The following is a 24,153-nucleotide window of genomic DNA, read 5'->3' as shown; positions in this document are numbered from 1 at the left end:
TAGTGAAGTTAAAGTATGACGTGAGGTGAATGAGAAAGCAGCAGTGAGGGAGTCTATGTACTCTGAAGATGGAGTTGTGTCTTAGGTTCGTCTTACCCCTCTTTAAGGGCCTGTCGCAGAGCTGATGATTTTTTCTTCCTGTAAGGCACATTATGTGCAGCAGTGTTGCCATTAACCATTTATGCGTTTCAGGGATGTAAGCATAATTTGTGTGTGTGTCCGTGTATAATGCAGGACTGAATCTAGCAGCAATGACTGTGATAAAAAAGTCTGTGTGTCTGTCTGTACTGCGTAATCATCACTATTGTAAGGCGTGTGCATGCTCTACACTGCGATATGCTTGGGCACTCTCTAGTGAAGTGTGTTTGTGTGGGTGTGAGTGTCTCACCCCCAGGTGGCTGGCTGTACAGCTGCGCCACAGGCCCTACAGCAGGTACATGTGGCAGCTGGTATTGGAAGGCCGATTTGATGGTGGGCAGAGGCAGACGGTTCTTAGGAAAACACTTCCTCATGATGAGACTCGAAGTGTTGACAAGTGGATCCAGAGTCCGCACCGGGAGACACTCCTTGACATAAAACCACACAGAAAGTAGAGAGTAGGTGAGACGGTGTGTGTGTGTGTGTGTAGTACATATGTGTTGCATGCTTTAATTGTAGCCATGCATATGTTCTCACTCACAGTGGATGAGTTGTAGAGGATCCTCATGCCATCAGCGTCTAGGAATGCTTTCCTGCCAAGCTTTATGTTGGTGATGTTCCTGAGGCAGACCAGCAGCCCTTTGCGAATCAGCATGTGGCGATGTCGTGTGTCATTGCGATGCCAGTCCTGGTACAGAGCCAGCACGACTGGCACATGTCCACCATCCACTGCACGGCGAGCATTCGTTTCTGCACAGGGAAGAGAAAAAATGGAGGAGAGAAAGCACTGATAATTTGTACTTTATGACTGTGGGATGGGATGAAGAGAATCATGGGAGATGTAAAAACAATTGTTGGTTTGTTGGGGGTTAGATAACTTGAAATCCATGTTGATAAAAGGTAAGAGAGGCAGAAGGAACCAGCACTAATTAAGGATCACTACACTACTGAAGAGTCAAAAGTCAATGCTACAAAGCAAATTACTCACTGGATTTGAGCAGTGCTCCCAGTGCGTCCAGAGCTACCCTGTTGATTTAGAAACAAGGCAAATGGGTTACATGGCTGAACAAATGTCAATGACAGAAAGAGGTCTGAAAGAGGCAAAGAATATGTGGCCTGTGGATGTCACTAGTTTGTTAAAACATAGCATTTATGCTGGCTCATTAACACATTAGACTGCTTACTTAAGCAGGCTGGTGTTCTTCTTGCTGTACGGCGTGACAATCTTAAACATGAGCTCCACCACTCCGTTCTTGCCCAAAGAAATCGCATTCACCGCTTTACAGAAACAGACAAATACATGCAGAGATATCAGGCAAAAGTACAAACTGACGGCACTTGAAAAGTATTTCTTGGTGGAATCTCCTCAAACTTTGATAGATGTATTTCAAAGTTTAAAACGACTCACAGTTGGTGGAGTAAACCCTGAGAACCTGCAGGCAGGGCAGAAGCAGTTTGGTATTCTGTAGGTTCTGTTTTATTAAGTTGACTGTGACGTTCAGCGCGCCACTCAAGCGCGCCTTCACTCCAAACTTTCGGTCTGAACACAGAGGTTGTAAGGTCAGTGATTATACAGAGAATAATCACTAGATTTTCAGTGTTTTCTGCAAAACACTAAATAACAATACAGTCTTAGAGGCACCCTATAGAGTTTTTACGGGTCCCTGTTTTGTTTGTATTGTGCGCACACACACACACACACACACACACACACACACACACACACACACACACACACACACACGCACGCGCTTTTCTACCGATCTACAGGCGGCAGTAACACGCCAAGAAATGTAGCAATTCGCTCGCAAAGGCAGGGAAGAAGAACACTGCCAGCACAGATTGAGATTGAGACAGATGATATTAGATCTACCTTTTGGGCCAACCTTGGCGAGCAGTGAGTGAAGCTGAAGCATGAGTTCTTCACTGGGAGGCAACTCTTTAATGGCAGTGATCAGAATCTGGAATAATATTCCTGTTCCTCCTTTAGACACAAACACTCCCACCCTGCGACCTCTGCCTAAAGACAGATAACAACAATAAAACAGCATTAGATGTGATAATGCATGATGGGAATATTCAGTGAAAACCTTAAAACATTACTACTTTAGCAATCCCAGCTAAATTTTCAATTTTTATTAGAGTGACACAATGAATTGTTCATGCTTTTAGAATATAATTACTTCTTGTCACATGAAAAAGTAACCACTTTGCAAGTACCCCAAATTTCTAAACTAGAAATGAGTTAAATTGCCCACTAAGTGATTATTCAGCAGGGAAGTAAATGTTGTAATCAGCTCTCAAAATCAGTGCATAAACTGCTCATCAATTGTGAAAAAAATAAATAAAAATATAACCTCTACTCACCCACAGTCAGCAGCTCACTGAGAATGTACAAAATGTTAAGAGTGGTCTGGACATCCCTGGTGTTCTGTCGAAGACACACAGAACATTTGTCAAACAACATAGTTGTATATATCATGAAATCTATAAATCTGTGCCGAAAATCGAAAGGAGCCAGTTGAGGTGGTTCGGGCATCTGGTAAGGATGCCCCCTGGGCGCCTCCCTAGGGAGGTGTTCCAGGCACGTCCAGCTGGGAGGAGGCCTCGGGGGAGACCCAGGACTAGGTGGAGGGATTATATCGCCAACCTGGCCTGGGAACGCCTCGGGATCCCCCAGTCGGAGCTGGTTAATGTGGCCCGGGAAAGGGAAGTTTGGGGTCCCCTGCTGGAGCTGCTACCCCCGCGACCCGACCCCGGATAAGCGGATGAAGATGGATGGATGGGTGGATAGAAATCTGTGCAATTCTCTCTTCAGACAATAGTTGACTTGATGTTCCTTCTCTTACAAGTGCGGTCTAATCTCAAATCAAACAATGCATCAATGTAAAATCTGTAGCGGGGTTTCCCACAGCTGTTCATCACTAGGCATGGATGCATTTCTTATGTATCTGCATGCAATGTTTTAAACAGTAAGCTTATTCTGGCAAAGCTCACATCATGGGTGTCTATTAGGTTTATGAAGGATGTCTCAAAGGAAGGGAAATACACCTTCTGTGCACGTTCAATGCATCAAGACTTTTCTCTGTTTTTTGATTCTCCTTTCACTGTGGAGGCATGCAACAATAAAACAATTTTCTTCATGAATATGAGGAAACACTTGGTGAGTTATTGATATACAAATAGTCTTTTTGAGGGTGAAATGTTCCTTTAAAGAAATAGTTTGACATTTTGGGAAATTGCTTATTTAATTTCTTACTGAAAGTTAGATGAGAAGATTCATACCACTCATGTCTGTACGATAAATATGAAGCTACCAGCAGTCACTTAGCTTAGCACAAAAACTGGTACAGTGCAAGTCTTTCATAGTCAAATTTAAAGAAAACCACTCTGTCCATTTGTGCAAACAGGAGTGAAAACTACAGAGTAAGCTTAGTGTTAAAGTGTTGTTATGCACTGAGCTGCAATCTCCAGTTGTGTTGATGAATGAGCTGACCTCCAGTGAAGCCAGGATGACCTCCATGCCACTGGAGCCTTTGGACATCACCTCTTTCCCACTCTTCTCTGCAACACACAACAAAATAAAAAGGACCAGAAATTTGAAGATAAACAGTACTGCATTTGTGCAAAACAGTTGAGGGACCTCTCACACAAGCAAAGTGCGGGCTGTTATTCCATGTAGAGCAGGTTGTCCTGTAAATGTTTGGTCAACCATTAAAGACAAGTCACAGTGTCACAGAGGATTATCTTGAAACTTGTGAAGACCATTGCCCTGGGCTACTTGTAGTTACAAAGATTCTGCTGGATTACACAATACATATATACTTTGTGTCAAGTATTACCTTTTGCACACATGAGCTTTACCTTTATCCTCTTAGAAACTGTCCCACTGAGCAAGATGTGGTTTCGTACCCTTTTTTTCTTTCGCTCTTTCAAATCATACCCTACACCTGCCCTGTAATTTAGGAGCCAACAGATTCCTGACCTCTTTGAAGAGGCCTCAGTGAGTGATCCTGTCCGTTTGTGCTTACTTCATATCACAGATACCACAAGTTGGAGAGTAATATCACTTGGTGATGATCTTACACATGAGGAGTTCATGTGTCTGGCATAACACGCAGCAGCAGGTGAATATGGAAATGAAATGTGTCAAGCATGCAGCTTTCATGATTGATGTTCTCTCACTGAAAAGAATGTGAAATATAAATTATAGACCAGAAATGCATCTGTGTACATACACAATTTCCACAGACTCACTTTCCACACTTACACAACTACGTGCATCACTGGGAAAAAAATAATAATAATCATACACAATAATGATTTGCTGCTATTTATCCATATACTGTAATTCCAATGATTTTATTCTGCTTGTAAAAATGTTCTAATAAGAATGAACAAAGCTTTATGATGGCAGTCAAAAGGTAAAGCAAATAACCTGCTAATTGTGATCTGCACAATAACCTGTAGACGTTGCCCTTTAATTTACCTCAACAACCATCATTTATGTCTTTTCTAGTGATTGCAGATATTAGTCAGCTGTGGCACATGAACTGTGGAGATTGTAGAAGACAGACTGATTGTTCTAATCTAACCTGGCCTGAGAAAAAGGGAAACATTTGTGTGCCTTCATAGATAATTCTATAGTGAAAATCTATATCTTGGAGGATTTTTAAGAGTCTGAGTCAAACTACCTGAAAAATTTTCATCATTCTGGACCCTACCTGGGGGGTCTGGGGAGACCACAGATTGACAGTATGTCCTGGTGTAGCGGTTCTCCATTTCATAACAAAAGGTCTCAAAGTTCACCAAAGCTTTGGATGAGAAGATGTCCCGTTTTCCAAAATCCCAGGTTCACTGCCTCTGGAGTCCAAAACGTTGTGCAGGTCTGTTGTGAACCTAAACGCCTAAGAGTTTGCTAGTCTTTCAATGGTATTTCTCCATCCCTCCAAGGCTACAAGTAAACTGCTTCACTGGTCAAACCTCCAACTGTGTACCAAACACTGAGCTTAGGGGCAGGACACCATGAACTTAGTAATCAGCACCTCCCCTTGCACGCTACCAGAATCTGAAACACCAACTGCTGCTACAGAAAACTGACAACTGTATAGGATCTCTCTACTTCGGTGTCTTTACTGCCTCCTAAGCTCTAAAACTCTGAACATGAGACAAGAGTACAGCAAAGTCTGTCTATGGGTGTATAGTTACTGTGAACAGGGTCACAGACCCCCACCTTCCCCAGAACCAACGTCATGCTCATACACATTTCAAGTTGAGGCGCAAGCAGGGTGTGACAGACAGCCATCCAGTAGATGAGAGAGGAACAGCTGACATATCACGATTGAAAGGGTCACAGACAGAATCCTTTCCACTGTGCCCATTAGTCATGGTGGATTAACTACAAATTTACTTTGTGTGTGGGAGGAAGCAATGAATTATGGGAAGATGAAATTCAAGAAAAGCACAAGAGGGAAGAATTCAAAGTATGCCAGAAGACTCAAAATACTAAGTGATGATTCAGCAGAATTCTTCAGCCACACACAAAGGCTTCATTAAGGCTCTGCCTCAAGTGATTACAAGTTGTCCTCACTCAAAAAATCCACAATGAAAATACCAGTAACTAAAAAACTACTAGCTCCAGGGCAAAGTTAATATGAGAGCTAAAATTTCCAGTATTGTGGTAAACCTACAGTACAAGTCAGAAGTTTGGACACACTCCAAACTTCTGACTTGTACTGTATTTCAAGATATGGCTGCAAGTAGCAACTCATTTCATTATTGATTAATCTGTTGATATTTGAGGATAGATAGATAGATATACACACTCAAAGCAAACACACACAGAAAAAAGGATATATACAGTTTGTGTACTACAGGTGTAAATCTTCAATGATCTCCCGATTCGATTACGATTATCATGTCAGCGATTCGATATCTCGATGCATCACGAGGTGCCAAATACATTTTTCTATTAAAGCCATATAGGATATTTAATTCATAGCTTTTTAAGCTTCAAAAACAAAACATTCTGCAGTGCTCTGATACTAAATAAATTGGATACATAAAACTACAGCACTGAGCACATGGCACTTCCTGAATGTGCAAAACATAACAGAATATGTAAACAGAAATGTTGTTAGGCCTACCTACACTAAATTGTAAACAGAAATAATCGATTATAGCCCGGCCAATTATCGAAGCAGCATCGTCCATGTCCACGATTCGATGCATCGATTATTTTCAGCACTAAATGACATACGTATCAAAACTGTGGAAATTTCCTTTTGTCAGTTTGAAAAATACATTAATCAACTAATTGTTGAAGCACTAATAATGCATCAGAGATTTCTATTCATCCCAGCTCCTCAGAGTGGCACTCATGTTTCAGTATGTTCTACACAACGCCTTCTTCTTCTGCCGTCAGATCTTCTTCTCTGCTGTCCTTTCAAAAGAGTAATCAGAGAGCCAGATCAGGAGACACTGTAACAATCCAGCCACACTTTGACTACCGGTGCATTAACCCATCTCTTTTTACACAACAACTGCATTTAGCACATTATTAATGAATAAATCAACCCGACCTGACTGGCTGAAGCTTCGCATCAAGACATTTCAAAGGGGAATCAGAAAAGTCAGTTTACAGGTGTTGAGGAGTACTACTATATGTGATAAAAGTTGTATAAGCGACTTTGAGTCTGTGAAAAGCGCTATATAAATTCAATGTATTATTATTATTATTATTATAATAATAAAGCCATTCGTCACTCCACAGGGAGCTGTACAAAATCTGATTGAACTGCTGTCTAAGTTTCATTGTGGGTAATGTAGGCTCCAGGTTTTGACAAGGAAGAAGAATGTGTGGAGTAAATGTGACGGTCCAACTGCTTGGTGTGTTTTGCTGTTGCTTGGCTTTCAGCCTCCAAGGTTGCAGAACTGTTGGAGGGTAATCAGTAACATGGGACAGGGACACACCTGGGCCCACTGTACCTTAATGTATAGAAGCTAGAGCAGCAGCCAGTCCTTTGGGGCGGATCTACTCACCTCACACATCGCTGCGCTGTGGCTTTTGGTTCCTTTACCTTGTTTTTACAGCACAGCATTCATCAGGCACATTTTCACTCATCAACTTCCTACTTTACTGTTTTTACAGATTCCTCCCGCCTATTTGTTGGACTTGATTATTCTCGATGCTAGATTATTTTGTGGTAAATAAATTACTTTATTAGTTAGTATACCTTATGTGTCTCCCGTTTTTGTGACTGGCTGTGACATCTTTGGTTCTGCTTTGGTTCTTTTGGTTTTGTAGCAGAACCACTCTCTACACAACTGTCCATTGTGAGTCCAACAATATATAGGAGGACAATAATAAATCAGTAGAGTACTCTTTTAAATAAACATACAGACTATCGGTGTCTATTGGTGTCTGTCAAAAATGCCTACAACAATATACAACATCGATGGCTCCAAGCAGGTCCGCAACCTCGGAATCACCCTTGACCCTTTTAACCAGGTTATAAAATCCACCTTCTTCCACCTCAATAACATTGCCCGCCTCTGGCCCTCCCCGGCCTCTGCCCCTCATAACCTCCAGACTCGACTACTGCAATAGCATCCTCTACGGTTCACCCAACAAGATCCTCAATAAACTCCAATATAGGGCTGGGCAATATATTGATACTATATCAATATCATGATATGAGACTAGATATTATAGTTGTAATATCGTTACAGTATATGGTAAATGTTGTCTTTTCTTGGTTTTAAAGGCTACATTACAGTAAAGTGATGTAATTTTCTGAACTTAGACTGTTCTTTTATTTGCTGCTAACCACTTTATGTTATTATATCCACATTATTGATGATTATTTATCTAAAAATCTAATTGTGAAAATATTTTGTTAAAGCACCAATTGTCAACCCTACAATACTGTCACAAAATCAACATTGAGGTATTTGGTCAATATCATCTTGATATCTTTTTTCTTCATATCACCCAGCCCTACTAGTACTCTAATATATCTCTCTCTCAGCCACCCCCCTTCTCCGACGTCCTTCACCTTTATACCCCTCAGGTCTGCAGACACCAACCTGCTGCAAACCATCCAGACCAAGAGCTGAACCTGGGGCGACAGGGCCTTTGCAGCCGCTAGCTCCTCCCTCTGGAACGCCCTCCCCAACCACATACTAGAGGCCAACGCCCTGCCTATCTTTAAAAAGACCCTCAAAACTCAACTATTTGAACTTTCTTTCCACAGCCCGGTCAGCTAGTTCAGACTCCTATCTTATTTTTTCTTTTCTTTGTGATCTTTTATTCTGCTCTGTAAAGCGACTTTGAGTACCACTATCTGTTCCTGTCGGTGTCTGTCCATGGCAGGTATTTATTTATTTGTTTATTGGGAGATGTTACTGTATGTCTATTCTTTTATTGTATAGCATATGTAATGAACACAACAATGGTTCATTTCCTTAAACTTGAACTGATTTTGTAATTTACTGTAACAAGAAACACTTCTTGTATTAACATATTACACTGCAGGTATGAGACACTGCCAACAATGCAGTTTAAGGCTTATACTGTACTTCATTGGAGCGACAAGTAAAAAAAAGGGTGGCAGCACTGCACATTGTTATAACACTTAGCTAGAAATAACACCACTATACACATACCAAATGTCTCTGAACAAACACGTGTGTGTGTGTGTGTGTGTGTGTGTGTGTGTTGCTCTCACCCTGTGTCTGTATGAGATGAAATATCTTTGCAGTGATCTGTCTTGCCGTTTCGACATCCCTCACCATGGCCTCCCCATTCATCCTCTCCAGTTGGCCCAGGAGCATCAGTACCCTGGAGTTACTGGGAACGCTGGAAACACACACGCACACACTTTCACTTTAAGGATATATGTAAAAAGGATAACCTAATTCATAAACTCATTCCTGTATTTGAAGAAATAATGAACACAGTAAAAAAAAAATATATATATATATATATATATATACATATAGCATATTCAAGTCCATCTGGAAAGGGCAGAGATCACATAAGTATCACACACAGCATAATGTTTCATGGTGCTGTATTCAAAAACACAGATAGTGGATGCTTTAATACGTAAGCATGTGCTAAAAGAAAAAGCTGTCATGATTTCCTGCTCCATGTCTAGGATTAGAAGGATTAGGATGATGGATCAGTTTCAGTTTATCTAGCACTGGGTGACACTGGAAAACAAACATAAAGCAGCTCCTATGTGCAATTTGCCCTTATATACCCACCGTGAGTCAGAAATGTCTGACCCAAAATAATAACCAACAAAAATAGCCTTTTCTGTAATATAGTGCAATGCTAAGAAAATTATAAATTGGCAAGATCTCCATTTCATTAATTTCAATAAAATTGACTGTTAAGGCGGTCTCCTAGGGCTTCACTATTTCTGGGATAGTGACCCATCCTCCATTTATAATCTTAGCTCAGTGGTGCTTATCTGGAAACAGAAGGTTAGGTCAGTTGTTGGTAGAGCAATAGCAAACATGGGAAAGAAAATCAAAACTCTGTAATGGTACCCAGTAGAGCTGAGTTTCTCATATGTCCTTATAAAGACAGAGGGACAGAGGAAAAAAGAGAGACGGAGACAGAGTGTGTGTTGGATACAGTAAAAGAAAAAAATGGAAAGTATGATGAAAAAAGTGATGCAAGTCTGGACAAAAGGAAAACATACTGAAGGAGAAGTAAAGCCTAAATAAAACACACTGCATAAGTCACATACATTAACACAGATTACTAAAAAAAATTACAATTATAAATATTCAACCTTGATCAGGACAAATACAATGAAAGGTTTATTCCAAGGTCGGTTTCTACTGCATTAGTGATTAGTGTTGCTATTTTCATCATCGCAAATAAATGTAGAAGGTTCAAGCAAGGACAACTAATTATCTGCTGTGTTTTACAAAAAAAACTCTGTTTCAGATCCAGACAGTGCAACAAGAACACAAACAATAGGGAAAACACTGTTGCATAGACAGTTACAAGGTAGAATAGTGCAAAAGCAGGATCACATCACGGAGAGTAAAGGTAAGCACTCAGTGAGTGAGTGAGAATGTGAACAGATGGTTGTGACAGAGCAGCTTTCACACAAAAACAAACATAATATATATATATCACAGACTGCATGTGTATGTGTGTAAGCAAAATAAATTGTCTTTAAATTGCAAAGCAACTCACCCTTTCTCTGTGGCCATTTTGGGTTTGTTCATTTTTAACTACTTCAACATTTCATATCGTCTGCAAGAGAAAAAAAATAAAGACCTTACTGACAGAAAAGGTGAAGCATAAACATACTGTACAATTTTAAAAATGAGCATCATAAACCTTTGCCTTGTATTCCAAAAGAGATCCCACTGAACTCCCTCAGTTGTAATCTCAGGCTCTAGTCGGCCCCGCAACTATGTCAAAACCAGATGACGATCAACCTAAACTGCCCATAGCTGTGAATGTTTTGATCTGTCCATGTGTTAGGCCTGTAACAAACGTGTGAACTGTCCAGGATGTGCTGAACACATACAGCTGCAGAGAGATGGCCCATATTGACTATACCAGGACTTACTATCAGATAGAACCTCCTGAATGATTTTACACAAAACAAAGGGGCTGCCCTACATTCTGCAGATCTCAAATGTCTGGAGACAAAAGACCCATAGACAAGGTCATTTTAACAGAAGGTTTGAAAAAAGCAATACTAGCGGTCAGCTGCATTATATATAACGACAAAACAACACGATCATTCAGCAATAAAGTCTAGCATGTGACTACAGCAACAGTTTACTGAATTGCATTTTCACAGGTCTCCCAAGAGTCCTAAATTAGATTAGGTCAGACAGTTCATACAGGAGCATTTATGGGCTGAGATAATATGAGTCATAAACAACGCAAAGAAGCTATCAGTTAACAACATAGTGTAATAAGTAATATGGTGATTACATGAAAAATTACATTTATTAATCAATAAAGAACACATAATACAGTTAAATGGGTAAAAAACGCCAGAATTGGCACCACACATCAATACAAATGTTTAAAAGTATTTTTCCAATTAAAAATAAGCTTTTAACCAAACTGGCTAACCTTAACTCCTCAGTCAGGCTTTTCCAAAGCTTGCAGAGTCAGACTTCAAAAGCCCACCAACACTTTAACACTTCGTACTAGACAGGTACAACCAGATGAGGACCTTAGGTCACGCCTTGGTACGTATGGGCTGAGTAGGAGCAGTTAGATCAGACCATATAGAGCCTTGTGTGTTAGGGATCTATTTGAAGCTTTTCTTCAAAGAAATTGTAAAATTGACATGTTGTGGAGGCCAGCTTACATAGGACAGTAGCCTGTGCACAGTAACCCCAGAGGGCTGTCTACTTCCACAAACCAGAATTCAAAATCAATTTAGAAAACATGATAAGATATCGTCATAACAGCAGCCCACATGGACATTTGGGTTAGTCATTGTTATTAGGCTATTGTTAGCAAGGTAAACAGCTAGGTAAGGCGGTTTTTGCAAGATGCTAAATTAGATAAGCTGTGGCTGGTGTCCGCTGCACCTGCTGGACTAGTCACTCATTAACGACCGCCTGTCTGCGCCAGCAGGCTAGCTAACGGAAGAATATGCTAACAATAAAGAGCACACAGACGGTGTTAGCTAAAGCAATAGGCCTGCATAATACTAACAAGAACGAGGAATTTACGAACCTGTATGAAAAGGAATGCTGTCCCATTCAGGGTGGACCAATTCCAAGATAAGGGGGGCCGTTGCTGTGTCTGAGCGTTGCCTGAAACGCCCTGATGGTGTTGTGATGAGACCAGCCCCAATTGTCAGAGGGGCTGTCAGTCAACAACGCGAGAGTACGTTTCTCTGCGTGGTTTTAGGCGCTGTTGGGATGAGAATAGAAATCTCCCTATTAAGCCAAGTGCATCATAACCTTCACCGAAATATAAGATTAATATAGTTTAATACGTAAACTGGCCAGGTTTTAAGCTGTATATTGTTCATTGGGGGCTTGTTCGCCATCACGACATAAGGACTACATTTCCCAGGTTGACAGTGACCTATGACGTTAAATGTATGCGCCGATCTTTACAGTCGTTGAAGAGCTCTATGGTTAATAGAAAATACTAAGGTTCGTGCTAATTTACAACGAAATATGGCTTTCTTATAACAAATTTCTTGTTTTGTATACCTGATCAAATTGAATAACGTGTTAATATAACGTGTGATAATCTAGCTTTGTTTACAGGATCATCCACTGTGGGCAACATTAACTTTAGCTTGTTAGCACACGGTATTACAAGCTATGTTGACGTTGGTGATAGCTAGCTAACATTTCCTATACATATCACGTCATTTGATTACCAGCATGAGTAACCTAAAATGCATGTCTGCAACGTACGTCGTTTTTGTAAACGTTACAAATGTAGGTTAACTCCTTACACTAGTGTTGATGATGGTGCCAAAATAGCCAAATAAGCTGACAGACTCTCGTGTGTATTTGTTTGACAAGTAACGTTAGCTAGCTACGTTATTTTTCTCTTAATGAGATGCCTCCTAATAACAGACAGACAGAAATGCATCAATGTCTTTTTTAACCTGTAATTATTTGTACCTGCATGCATAAAAACGGTTTCAGTGTGTTTATATGACACACACACATATGCCTCGCTGCAGTTGTTGCCTCTCAGTTAGTAAATCTCAATTAAAATGTATATTTCTAAATATTTGATAGGTGTGCTATACACGTTATTACGTAAATATACATTCATATGGTAGTTTAAGGTTAATACATCAGTCATACATGTTGTTGGGGGGGTTAAAAGGCTGAGACTTTCCAGTGCATTCAGTCGTGCAATTTACACCTTTTTAGGATCTGATTTAAGCTTCTCAAGTCGGTTCACAGAGCATGATGTTAATACTCCCCCTTTACCCTAGATCATAAAATACTGCCTGTTAAGCTTTCCAGGTGTAGAGGTCAAGTATGAACATGTGTAAAAGACATACAGCAACCTGTAGTTCATAAATAGCCATTTCAGTTTGTCCTCACATTTATCAATGTAAAATATGACTGACTGTGCTGATTGCACTGCATGTTTAAAGCTTGATCACCCAGCAGTGTTTGCCAACTCACCTTTGGAATGTCCAGTGGAGAAGGTGAATGAATGTAGCAAATGATTTTGTGAATGTAAATGTTTATTTTTAAGTTTATGGTTAATAAATATGTAAAGGTGGCCAGCTGCTGAATACTTTCTATGCTACAAGACAAGAGCGTCTTCATTGGCTCTTCATTGTAATCCAATTGTATAGTGCTGGGTTTTCTTACTGTGGACAGTTTTACTTCAAAACACTGGCATGGCCTACTGTCACACCCAAATTGATGAGAGCCATCATTAATGTTATTAGTTACACCTGTGCAGTTTATGCTATGGTAAGGCAAAATGTCTGATTATAAATAGGTCTACTTAAAGTGTTAGAACAGCTAAAGACCCAAAAATAAATCTTATGTATGATCTGTTTTGCAGTCAGACACAAAATATTTTGACATTTTCCCCATCGTTAAAAATGCTTGTAATAGCTGACATTTTGTAACATTTTGAACACTTTGTCCTAGTTCTCTTTGTGTTTCTTTTTTTGTAGTCACCATGGTGATGAAGTCAGCAGTTGAGGATGATGATGCTGGCTGGGGGCTGGGCATCCCAGAAAAGATGAAGAACAATGCCAACTGGGTTAATATTACACATGAATTTAAGGGCGCGTGCAAAGGTACATGCTGTGCTAGTGATTGTGTGTGTGTGGGTTGTATGTGTGCAGTTATGAAAGGTTGTGACGTGTTCCTCCTTTTCTCTTGTCTTGTCCTCATCCTTTATGCAGAGTTGAACCTTGGAGAGTTGCTTCATGACAAACTGTGAGTAGGACAAAATGCTTTTTGCACACTCACCCTTTAAAGAGTCACTTCGCTCAAATTACAAAAAGAAACACTGTCAGCATACTGCTAGGTGATGTGAGTCAGCCTGCTTAACCTCCCAAAAACAGAGAAACTAAACGTTCTTCTATGGTGGCAGGTTTGGCTTGTTCGAGGCCATGTCAGCCATAGAGATGATGGATCCTAAGATGGACGCAGGAATGATTGGAAACCAGGTCAACAGGAAAGTGCTCAACTTTGAACAAGCTATCAAGGTGCAGTACCGCTGACCTCTCACTGCCGCACAAGGAAAACATTTTAATGTATACTGCATAATTAACCACAAAGTCATTTGTATTACTCTCTTTTGTTTGTTCTAGGAAGGTGCCATCAAGGTGAAAGACCTTAGTCTTCCTGAACTCATCGGGATCATAGACACATGTTTCTGCTGTTTGGTGAGTTTTACTTTCTTATACTGTAAATGTTTCAACATTATGGGTTTTATGTGTGATATGAATCTGTCATAGATGTGATAGAAAACACAAAACTGTCAATATAAATAATAAATGGCAAGCCAACTTGTAGTGTATACATACTGTATATTTTTTTTCTCAACAGACAAACAATGAAAAAAAAGCTGAATTAAAAAGTCATGAAGGTGTTTTTGAAATAAAAGTCACTGAATTTAATTTTAGATCAGCACCACTGCGGGAAACCCCGTGTTCATGTGTGCATGTTTGTGTGTATTCCTAGATCACGTGGCTTGAGGGCCACTCCCTGGCGCAGACGGTGTTCACCTGTCTGTACGTCCATAACCCCGACCTGATTGAGGAGCCAGCCCTCAAAGCCTTTGCCCTTGGCATCCTGAAGGTGTGTGACATCGCCCGAGAGAAAGTCAACAAGGCTGCTGTATTCGAGGAGGTAAGCAACTTGTAAGCAAAAGTGGTGTGTGTGTGTGTGTGTGTGTGTGTGTGTGTGTGTGTGTGTGTGTGTGTGTGTGTGTGTGTGTGTGTGTGTGTGTGTGTGTGTGTGTGTGTGTGTGTGTGTGTCCTAGAGGTCAGGGAATCATTTGTATTATTGGTGTTTCTACCTTGCCCTCTGGTATTTATGTAAACTTCTTTTTTTTTTTAAAGCTGAAATTGCAATTGGCAATTGATAACTGTCATATTTATATGTGTGAATGTAGATTTTGTTTTTTCTCATATGTTTTGTAGGAGGATTTCCAGGCCATGACCTATGGCTTCAAGATGGCCAATAATGTAACAGACCTGCGGGTGACAGGTACAAGTACTGTATTGTAACAGATCATTAAGTCTGCAGCTTCACATATTCTGAGGCCATTACAGATATTACTGTTGATTCAGAGAAACAAAGGTGAGGTAATCTCTCTCATTTGTTCTTCCTACCAGGTATGCTAAAAGACGTGGAGGATGAGTTACAGAGGAAAGTTAAGGTATTTGTTGTCGGCCTGTTTAAGCCACAGTCTTTGTCATTTCAATGAAATACTGTTAATACGAACGCAGAGTATTATATTTGTTATATTGGGTTCTCTCCTACTGCCTCAGAGCACGCGCAGTCGACAGGGTGAGCAGCGAGACCCCGAGGTTGAGCTGGAGGTAAGTCAGGTCATTCCTCCATGTCTGTGGAGTTTTTGCTTTTTGATAAAGGCATGTTTTTGCAATAGCATTTGGACAAGAGCTCTTCAACAGGGGGTCCTCGGAGTCAATGCAGGGGGGCCTCCAAATTATTGTTAATTTAAAAAAAATATATAGGCAAATATAAACCCCCCATATAGGTAAGGTAGTGACTAAGGTAGCCATCCACAGGCACAGTTCATCCTAAAGATGGTCTGTGCCACATTTATGTTTAACATTACAACATGATTTATAAAATCATGCCAACAATTATTAGGCTATTTTAATAGCTTAGTATTCTATGCAAAAATAGTATGTATAAAGGCCTTAGGCAGCCATACAAGTTATTATAGGCCCAGTTTATTATGCAACTTCATTTTATACAATATGTACTAGGGGGTCCTTGCTCTATCTTTCTTTCAGGTAAGGGGTCCTTGGCTTAAATAACATTAAAGACCCCTGATTTAGACCATCTAAAAGCTAAACACTAGTTGTTTCTGACTGATGTGGCTGTAGTTCCAACATAAAATACATACTGTATGACTACAAGTAGACAATCAGATTGCGTTACTGCTCTTTATCCCTCTATACTATCTGTGTAGCCTAGTATCCCAACATTCCAGCCACAAACTAAACCTCGAACCCTCCTTCTCAATCTCTGCCTTGGCTATAATTTGTTTTCCATCTACTAACTACCAGAGTGTGGGACTCATATGACCTTTGGAGACTCTACTCTGGAATGTCCAGCAGTTAAAAAAACAAAAAGTCAGCCTTTCTTGTGCCTTGTAAAGCTTCAAAGAAAAATTAGGAAAGATGTGTATTAATAGCTGTGCATGTACGTGTGAGCCTATTTTATGTTCTCATACTTTATTTTTCCAGCATCAGCAGTTTTTGGCACTTTTCAATAGAATCAAGTTCATACGCCTTCTACTGACAGCACTGATCACCTTTACCAAGAAAGAGGTAATGCACATACAAACACACAGTTACATAATGCATGCGTAAATGACTACTACTTGTACTTATAGACATACATACATGTATGTTAAATTGGTCAATTTCTTCTCTATTTTTATTTGTCTTTTTGTTTGCTTGTATCTTTATCAGACCAGCTCGGTGGGCGAGGCTCAAAAGCTTGTGGCTCAGGCAGCGGACCTTTTATCAGCCATTCATTCCAGTATTCAGCACGGCATCCAGTCACAGAATGATACCACTAAAGGAGGTAAAACACACACACACATACACACACACACACACACACACACACACACACACACACACCATTCAGCTGTACAGTTAAGCTGCAGCACATAGTTTGGCTTGGCATGAGTTTACAAACTAACAGCTCTAAAGGACTACACAAACACACACACACGCTTAGGATTATGTTTGGAAATGAGTCAGGGCAACTGAATGAAAGAAAATATCACACACGCATTCTTGCTCCACAGCCATCCAGTTAAATGGTCGTCATGGCAACAGAAAGTTACAAAACAGTGCACACGAAGTACCTCCTTTATCTTAACAAATGTCCACACAGTGCTCAAAACAAGTCTGTCCTGTGTAAATGTGACCTGTGTGTTGTGACCTTTTTTGTGTTTTTTTTTTTTTTTTTTTTTTCTGTGTGTATGCTGCAGACCACCCCATCATGATGGGCTTTGAGCCCCTGGTAAACCAGAGACTGCTGCCACCTACCTTTCCTCGCTACGCCAAGATCATCAAAAGGGAGGACATGGTGGCCTACTTTAGCAAACTTATAGAACGCATCAAAACCGTCTGTGACGTGATCAACACCACCAACCTGCATGGCATACTGGTAAACACTTTTCAGGATTTTACTTTACATTCTGAACCAGTAACCCTTAATAAGCATCTTTTGACCTTTTCTGTGTTTGTTGGGATGCATAGTTCAAAATAAATGTTTCTTAAATGTTTTCAAGTGGTCATCACCCCATACGAACACGTGCTTTCTAGGACATTGTAAACAATAAAGGCATATGAATTCAAAGAATAATAATTAGTTTTTTTCAGGACTTCTTCTGTGAGTTCAGTGAGCAGTCTCCCTGTGTGCTCTCCAGATCTCTACTTCAAGTGAGTTAACCATTTTGATTCTGAAGTCACTGCTTTTTTTCTCTGATGCCTTTTAAAGCCCAGTGTATGAACTAAAGGCATTGTTTTCTTAAATCCAGACAACGTTCCTGATAGATAATAGGAAAGTGTTTGGGACGCACCTGATGCAGGACATGATTAAAGATGCTCTGAGATACTTTGTTAGCCCACCTGTCCTCTCCTACAAGTAAGTCTGTCACTGTTAAATGATTAAACCCTGATCATGTGAATCATTTTTCATTCATATTTCAGTCATATATAAGTCATTTATTTAAATGGTTGATTTGGAAATGTGTTTTGTGTGTGTAAGCATAATATGCAAACTCACTTGAGTAAGCTTATTGTGTCTCGAGATGGTCTTAAACTTTGTGTGTGTGTGTGTGTGTGTGTGTGTGTGTGTGTGTGTGTGTGTGTGTGTGTGTGTGTGTGTGTGTGCGCGCGCGCCTTGGTGTCTCTCTCTAGGTGTTGTCTGTTCAACAACCACCAGGCCAAGGATTACATTGACTCCTTTGTTACGCACTGCTCCAGGGTATGTTGTCTTTACTGTTCAAAGTTATTGTCTGGTGCATTAAGTCGCTTAGTGAACTTTATTGGCTGCTTTCACTTCAGCATAAGTTTGTTTCGGTAGTTGAATTTAAATTGAAAAGTTTAGGAGGAGGGATATAAAATTGCTGCCTCAAAAGAGAGCGATGACACAGGCTATTATCTGCTATTCTAGGATTTTTATGCTATTTTGGAAGTTGGTTGTACCCCTGAATGTATGGGCTATCTATCATCAGCTCTAGGCAAGTGGTGAGTGGTAAAGCTCGGTGTTTTAAGCCCCCACCATCAACTTCAAGGCACCTAACCCTAACCGTAACCCTTGCCTAACCCTAGTGACTTCCATGCAGGGCTGCCTGGAAGACGACGCTGGGGGCTTAAAACACCAAACACCAGTGGTAAACCTGTGTTATTATTTGTTTGTTTGAGTCTTGTCAATTTTCCCTGCAGCCATTCTGCAGTCTGATCCAGATCCACGGACACAACCGAGCTCGACAGAGAGACAAGTTGGGTCACATTCTTGAAGAGTTTGCCACACTGCAGGACGAGGTGAAGCGCAGCCGTTTTCTCTGTAGTATTCCTCTTGTTTTTCTTTTAACGATATTTAGACACACACTTTAGACACACTGTTTTTGCATTTTTGCACTGCACAGGTTATGCAGAGACACTTCACCTACTCTGAGGTCAGTTGTGATTTTTATCATTTATAAACCAACTACTAAATTCTTCTTTTGTGCTCTGCAGGCAGAGAAGGTGGATGCAGCCCTGCATAGCTTGCTGATGAAACTTGAGCCTCAGCGACAGCATCTAGCCTGTCTTGGCACCTGGATCCTCTACCATAACCTGAGGATCATGATCCAATACCTGCTAAGTGGCTTTGAACTGGAGCTGTACAGCATGCATGAGTACTACTACATTTACTGGTAAGTGCACACACACACATTATTTTTTTTTTCTTCATATTTTTGCAAACAGAATAGAGAAGTACAGCAGCAATGTATAGATACGTCAATAGAAAATATGCATTGGAGAAAGGCAAGTGAAATTGCATATGATACATCCATGTAACACAAAGCTATATAGCCCTTTAGTTAAGTTAGAAAGAACGGAACAAACCAAAAAAGAGAAATACAAAAAACAACAAAACAGGACACACGTGTTGTTTGTTTGTTTGTTTCGTGCTCTAAATCTCTCATAAAACATGCACAGGTACACTTTTAACCATCTTTGAATGAATGTGTTTGTTTTTTGACTGTAGGTACCTGTCTGAGTTCCTTTACGCATGGCTGATGTCCACTCTGAGCAGAGCCGACTCCTCTCAGATGGCAGAGGAGCGGATCATGGAGGAGCAGGTGAAGGGACGCAGCAGCAAAAAGACCAAGAAGAAGAAAAAAGGTACACTCTATTGTAGCTTCTGTGGCTCGGGTGGATTCTCAGAGTATGACTACACCGTACTCTTGTGATCTTCCTGCCGGGGCTTGTCCTAATAATGACATAATGTTTGGCTTTCCTCTGCAGTTCGCCCTCTCACCAAGGAGATCACCATGAGCCAAGCATACCAGAACATGTGTGCTGGCATGTACAAGGTAGGACACCAGTACAGTCACACTTTCGACCCCTCTTCTCTCCTATTTGACACACATTGCAGTATTATCCATCCTCTGTCTCTCTCCTCAGACTATGGTAGCTTTGGATATGGACGGGAAGGTGCGTAAGCCTCAGTTTGAGTTGGACAGTGAGCAGGTTCGCTACGAGCATCGCTTTGCCCCCTTCAACAGCGTGGTAACCCCCCCACCTGTGCACTATATCCAGTTCAAGGTACTGTTGGGGTGGATGTAATTCATCCTGCAGGGTGTCCACATTTTCTGTCCCCCCATTTTCTCTTTCTCTTCAACTCTTCTTTTTATTTCTTCATTATAATCCCATCAGCTTTCCTTTTTGAATGGTTTCCCTTTTTTGTCTTTTGTCTCATTCATGGCCTTCTTGCCCTCTCCAGGAGATGTCCGATCTGAAGAAGTACAATCCTCCGCCAGGCTCCGCTGACCTCTACATGGCTGCCAGCAAACACTTCCAGCAGGCCAAGCTCATCCTAGAAAATGTGCCCAGCCCAGACCCTGAGGTGAGGAAATGCAACAAGCACAAATTTAATTATCAAAATCAATTCTTGAAAATATATAATAGCATTCAAATCATGTAATCATTCAAAAGCATAGCAGCCTCAATGTTATGCATTCACGATATTTTTCTGCTGTATTGTTCTAAACTGTACTTGTACTAGTTTTCACCTTTTCTCAACTACCAATAACCAGTTAATGATTGATGACAGGTGAACCGTATACTTAAGGTGGCCAAGCCCAACATTGTAGTTATGAAGCTCCTGGCTGGAGGGCACAAGAAGGAGACCAAGGTAACACAACATGCATCGTGTTTATCTTAATGTTGGTTGATGTTCTATATTGTGAAAACTTTAGTAAGTAAAATGCCTTTTTGCAACCCTAGGTGCTCCCAGAATTTGACTTCTCAGCTCACAAGTACTTTCCTGTGGTCAAGATTATCTGACTCTGCTCCAATTATGAGAGTGTCATCATAAAGACCATCAGCTGCAAAGACCGTACCCTCACCTGAACAAGTGTGCAATGGCCCCGATCCAGTCCATGTCAGGACAATGTGTGTGATACACCTAACTGTAAAGGAGTGTAAAGGAGTGTTTGATACAGCCAAATGTTTTTTTCAACTGAATGAGATGAAACCAGCACAGAGAACTCACAACTGGACCTAAATATCTGACAATATCCACATCTGCATCTGTAAAAAGTCTGTTTGTTTGTTTGTTTTTGTGTGTTTGTGTGTGCGCGCGCACACAGGAGTCGGACACAAGTCGAGGGGCTTTTGCGCGAGAAACTGGCAAATGGAAATTTTCTAAGCTGCCTCCAGAACAGTTTTGTGAAGGCTTTAAAAGAAGAGCTGTCATGATAATGCATATCATTCAATCATATTAAACCTTTCTATGTATTTATGTGTTTATTTGAATGAAAATGTTGAGTCAAAAGGACTAGAGTATGTTGTTTTACATCGTACAGCACCAGTTTAGTTGAGTAAAGTTGCAACACGTATAAGAGATCCAAAATTCACAACTAACAGCATTGGTACAGAATACTTTCAGGCCAGAGAACCATCTGCACTGCTTCCTCAAACTAATGCCAGCTACTTTCCCACATATCAAAAACATAATACATATTTTTACTTATTCTGTGGTTTAATTACATGTTGGAACAGAATTTCACATTTTCAGTGTTTTGACAATAAAATCCAAAGTGCAAAACGTATATATACAGGTAGATTTTCCACAGAAATTGAGAAAAAAAATAAGTATATGAGTTAACAGTTGTAATATATGGGTTAATATGTTTACAAAAATGCCTAATAAAGTGTGTTCATACATGGCATGCTGAAAAATGGTGATCATGCTTCACATCTCTAGTTCTGTCCTCTAATTGTATTTAGACATTAGTAAAGTGAACAAATGAATATAGTATATGTCTATATCAGAGCTCTTCACCAGGGGGTCCCCAGAGTTAGTGCAGGGGGGCTGCCAAATTATGTTAAAAAAAATATGTACAAATATACACTCGCCTAAAGAATTATTAGGAACACCTGTTAAATTTCACGTTAATGCAATTATCTAACCAACCAATCACATGGCAGCTGCTTCAATGCATTTAGGGGTGTGGTCCTGGTCAAGACAATCTCCTGAACTCCAAACTGAATATCAGAATGGGAAAGAAAGGTGATCTAAGCAACTTTGAGCGTGGCATGGTTGTTGCTGCCAGACGGGCTGGTCTGAGTACTTCACAATCTGCTCAGTTATTGGGATTTTCAGGCGCAACCATTTCTAGGGTTTACAAAGAATGGTCTGAAAAAGGAAAAACATCCAGTATGCTGCAGTCCTGGGGGGCGAAAATGCCTTGTTGATGCTAGAGGTCAGAGGAGAATGGGCCGAGTGAGTCAAGCTGATAGAAGATCAACTTCGACTCAAATAACCACTTGTTACAACCGAGGAATGCAGCAAAGCATTTGTGAAGCCACAACACGCACAACCTTGAGGGGGATGGGCTACACCAGCAGAAGACCCCCACCGGGTACCACTCATCTCCACTAAAAATAGGAAAATGATGCTACAATTTTCACGAGCTCACCAAAAACAGTTGAAGACTGGAAAAATGTTGCCTGGTCTGGTGAGTCTTGATTTCTGTTGAAACATTCAGATGGTAGAGTCAGAATTTGGCGTAAACAGAATGAGAACATGGATCCGTCATGCCTTGTTACCAAAGCCATCAAAATCCCCAGCCTCCACCCTCAACCTGCCGACTTTGCTCTGGTTTGTTACACCCAACAGGAGGAAGCTTGTGGGAAGTTTCACAGACAATATTCAGTTTTACGAGCATTATGTCATGGGAATGTCCGTCCTCGTCTTTAAAACGTATACTGTTGGTTATTTTAATGTCGTAAAAGTTAGTCAAATATTGACACTAAAATCATTAAAAAATCCAGTGAATCTGTACCATTTTTACATCAGTATTTTAATACTTACTGCAATGGTACATTGCCGTTATGGGCAGTTGTCATTTCACTTGTAAAACATTGTGTTAAACTAACAAGATGTTTTTCTATAGCAACTATACAACTACAAAATATATTGATACGATTTATTAAAGTGCTCATATTATACTCATCTTCAGGTTCATAATTGTATTTAGAGGTTGTACCAGGTTTACATGGTTTAATTTAAATAAAAAAAACACCATATTTTTGTTGTACTGCACATGGCTGCAGCTCTTTTCACCCTGTGTGTGAGCTCTCCGTTTTAGCTACAGAGTGAGACATCTCACTTCTGTTCTTATCTTTGTTGGGAGTCGCACATGCGTAGTAGCTCAGTAAGCACTGCTAGCTTGTCAGTTGCAGAGCATGAGGTCAAAGAATTTCTAATAAGGGAAGAAGTTCCACTCTCTCGTTACTTCCGGCTTCTGAACTGGTTGCAGGTCCACCAGAGTCCCATATAGGGGGCGCTCACAGGCCAGTGCAGAATGAATAGGACTTTATGGAGCTATACCCCTCAAAATCCACTTTTCTCAGGATATAATTTTGGTCTAGTAATTTGAATGTTGCATTTGAAAGGGGAGGCTAAGAAAACACACTGCTGGTCTTAGATTTTTTTGTTGCTTTTTTTGTTGTAAAAGCCTTTTAAAATGTCAACGTCATACACATACGGCCAGAGATACTGCTTTACGGCAAGCTCTGAGTCACTTCCTTTCTCTCGAAGCATCGACAACACCGCTGACAGGTTAGCCTCTCCCTGTTAATACACGTGCTAGAAAGAGGTTTGCTAATGTTTTAAAGACCACGCCGAAATATTCACTCTGACATTCTGGTTCTGCTTTGGATGCCGTCAAGCGGGATCTCCGATCGTAATCACTCCTTCACTGACCAATCAGCATTCATTAGCAGAATGCTAGCGTGTTATGGGCAACAACGACTCAACCTGTAAGAAATCAAAAGGACACAAGTACTCGTTCATTCAACTTTTTACCTATAAGCCATGTTGAACTTGCAAAAACTACAATCAAATCTGAGATTTCTCAATGACAATTGGGCGAAAGAGACAAATTTAGCCGTCTAGCTCCATAGAGTCACATTCATTTTGCACTGGACCGCAATCACCCCCCAGTGGAACTGCAACCAAATTTGGTACAATGGGCTAAATAGGGAGTGAACAGGCTTTCTATAGACGGGCTTTGAT

At 40.5% G+C, this 24,153-nt stretch overlaps 2 protein-coding genes across 5 annotated transcripts in view; one reads left to right on the top strand and one right to left on the bottom strand.

Moving 5' to 3' along the window:
• The window catches only part of agtpbp1 (ATP/GTP binding carboxypeptidase 1), a 28,028-nt gene extending 15,972 nt beyond the window's left edge, over positions 1–12,056 (bottom strand). For 2 of the 3 annotated variants that reach the window (XM_078250846.1, XM_078250847.1), the window contains exons 1-12: positions 11,873–12,056; positions 10,358–10,417; positions 8,868–8,998; positions 3,635–3,702; positions 2,506–2,569; positions 2,012–2,158; positions 1,547–1,678; positions 1,323–1,416; positions 1,127–1,164; positions 680–888; positions 389–566; positions 97–138 (exon numbers count right to left, since the gene is read on the bottom strand). In XM_078250846.1, the coding sequence (XP_078106972.1) occupies positions 97–138; positions 389–566; positions 680–888; positions 1,127–1,164; positions 1,323–1,416; positions 1,547–1,678; positions 2,012–2,158; positions 2,506–2,569; positions 3,635–3,702; positions 8,868–8,998; positions 10,358–10,389 (1,135 nt within the window). In that variant the 5' untranslated portion in view covers positions 10,390–10,417; positions 11,873–12,056. The remainder of the gene's footprint in view (positions 1–96; positions 139–388; positions 567–679; positions 889–1,126; positions 1,165–1,322; positions 1,417–1,546; positions 1,679–2,011; positions 2,159–2,505; positions 2,570–3,634; positions 3,703–8,867; positions 8,999–10,357; positions 10,418–11,872) is intronic. The other variant, XM_078250848.1, reaches the window with a different exon arrangement.
• A 99-nt stretch (positions 12,057–12,155) lies between these two features.
• naa35 (N-alpha-acetyltransferase 35, NatC auxiliary subunit) lies at positions 12,156–21,800 on the top strand. Of its 2 annotated transcripts, XM_078250850.1 has the most exons (24): positions 12,156–12,300; positions 13,272–13,325; positions 13,809–13,934; positions 14,043–14,076; positions 14,234–14,348; positions 14,454–14,528; positions 14,827–14,994; positions 15,288–15,354; positions 15,483–15,526; positions 15,639–15,689; positions 16,587–16,670; positions 16,815–16,929; positions 17,345–17,523; positions 17,739–17,798; positions 17,897–18,003; positions 18,279–18,345; positions 18,807–18,905; positions 19,101–19,279; positions 19,615–19,751; positions 19,875–19,942; positions 20,034–20,174; positions 20,353–20,475; positions 20,683–20,763; positions 20,856–21,800. In XM_078250850.1, the coding sequence occupies exons 2-24, from the start codon at positions 13,310–13,312 to the stop codon at positions 20,913–20,915; spliced, it is 2,196 nt and encodes a 731-aa protein (XP_078106976.1). In that variant the 5' UTR covers positions 12,156–12,300; positions 13,272–13,309; the 3' UTR covers positions 20,916–21,800. The 2 variants fall into 2 exon arrangements, with proteins under 2 accessions (XP_078106976.1, XP_078106977.1); XM_078250851.1 differs by lacking the exon at positions 13,272–13,325.
• The last annotated feature ends 2,353 nt before the right edge of the window (positions 21,801–24,153 follow it).

Source organism: Sander vitreus, chromosome 5 (assembly GCF_031162955.1).
Source record: "Sander vitreus isolate 19-12246 chromosome 5, sanVit1, whole genome shotgun sequence".
NCBI classification, from domain to species: Eukaryota; Metazoa; Chordata; class Actinopteri; order Perciformes; family Percidae; genus Sander; species Sander vitreus.
Note: the sequence above shows the minus strand (reverse complement) of the source record. Positions and strands in the feature narration are given on the sequence as shown.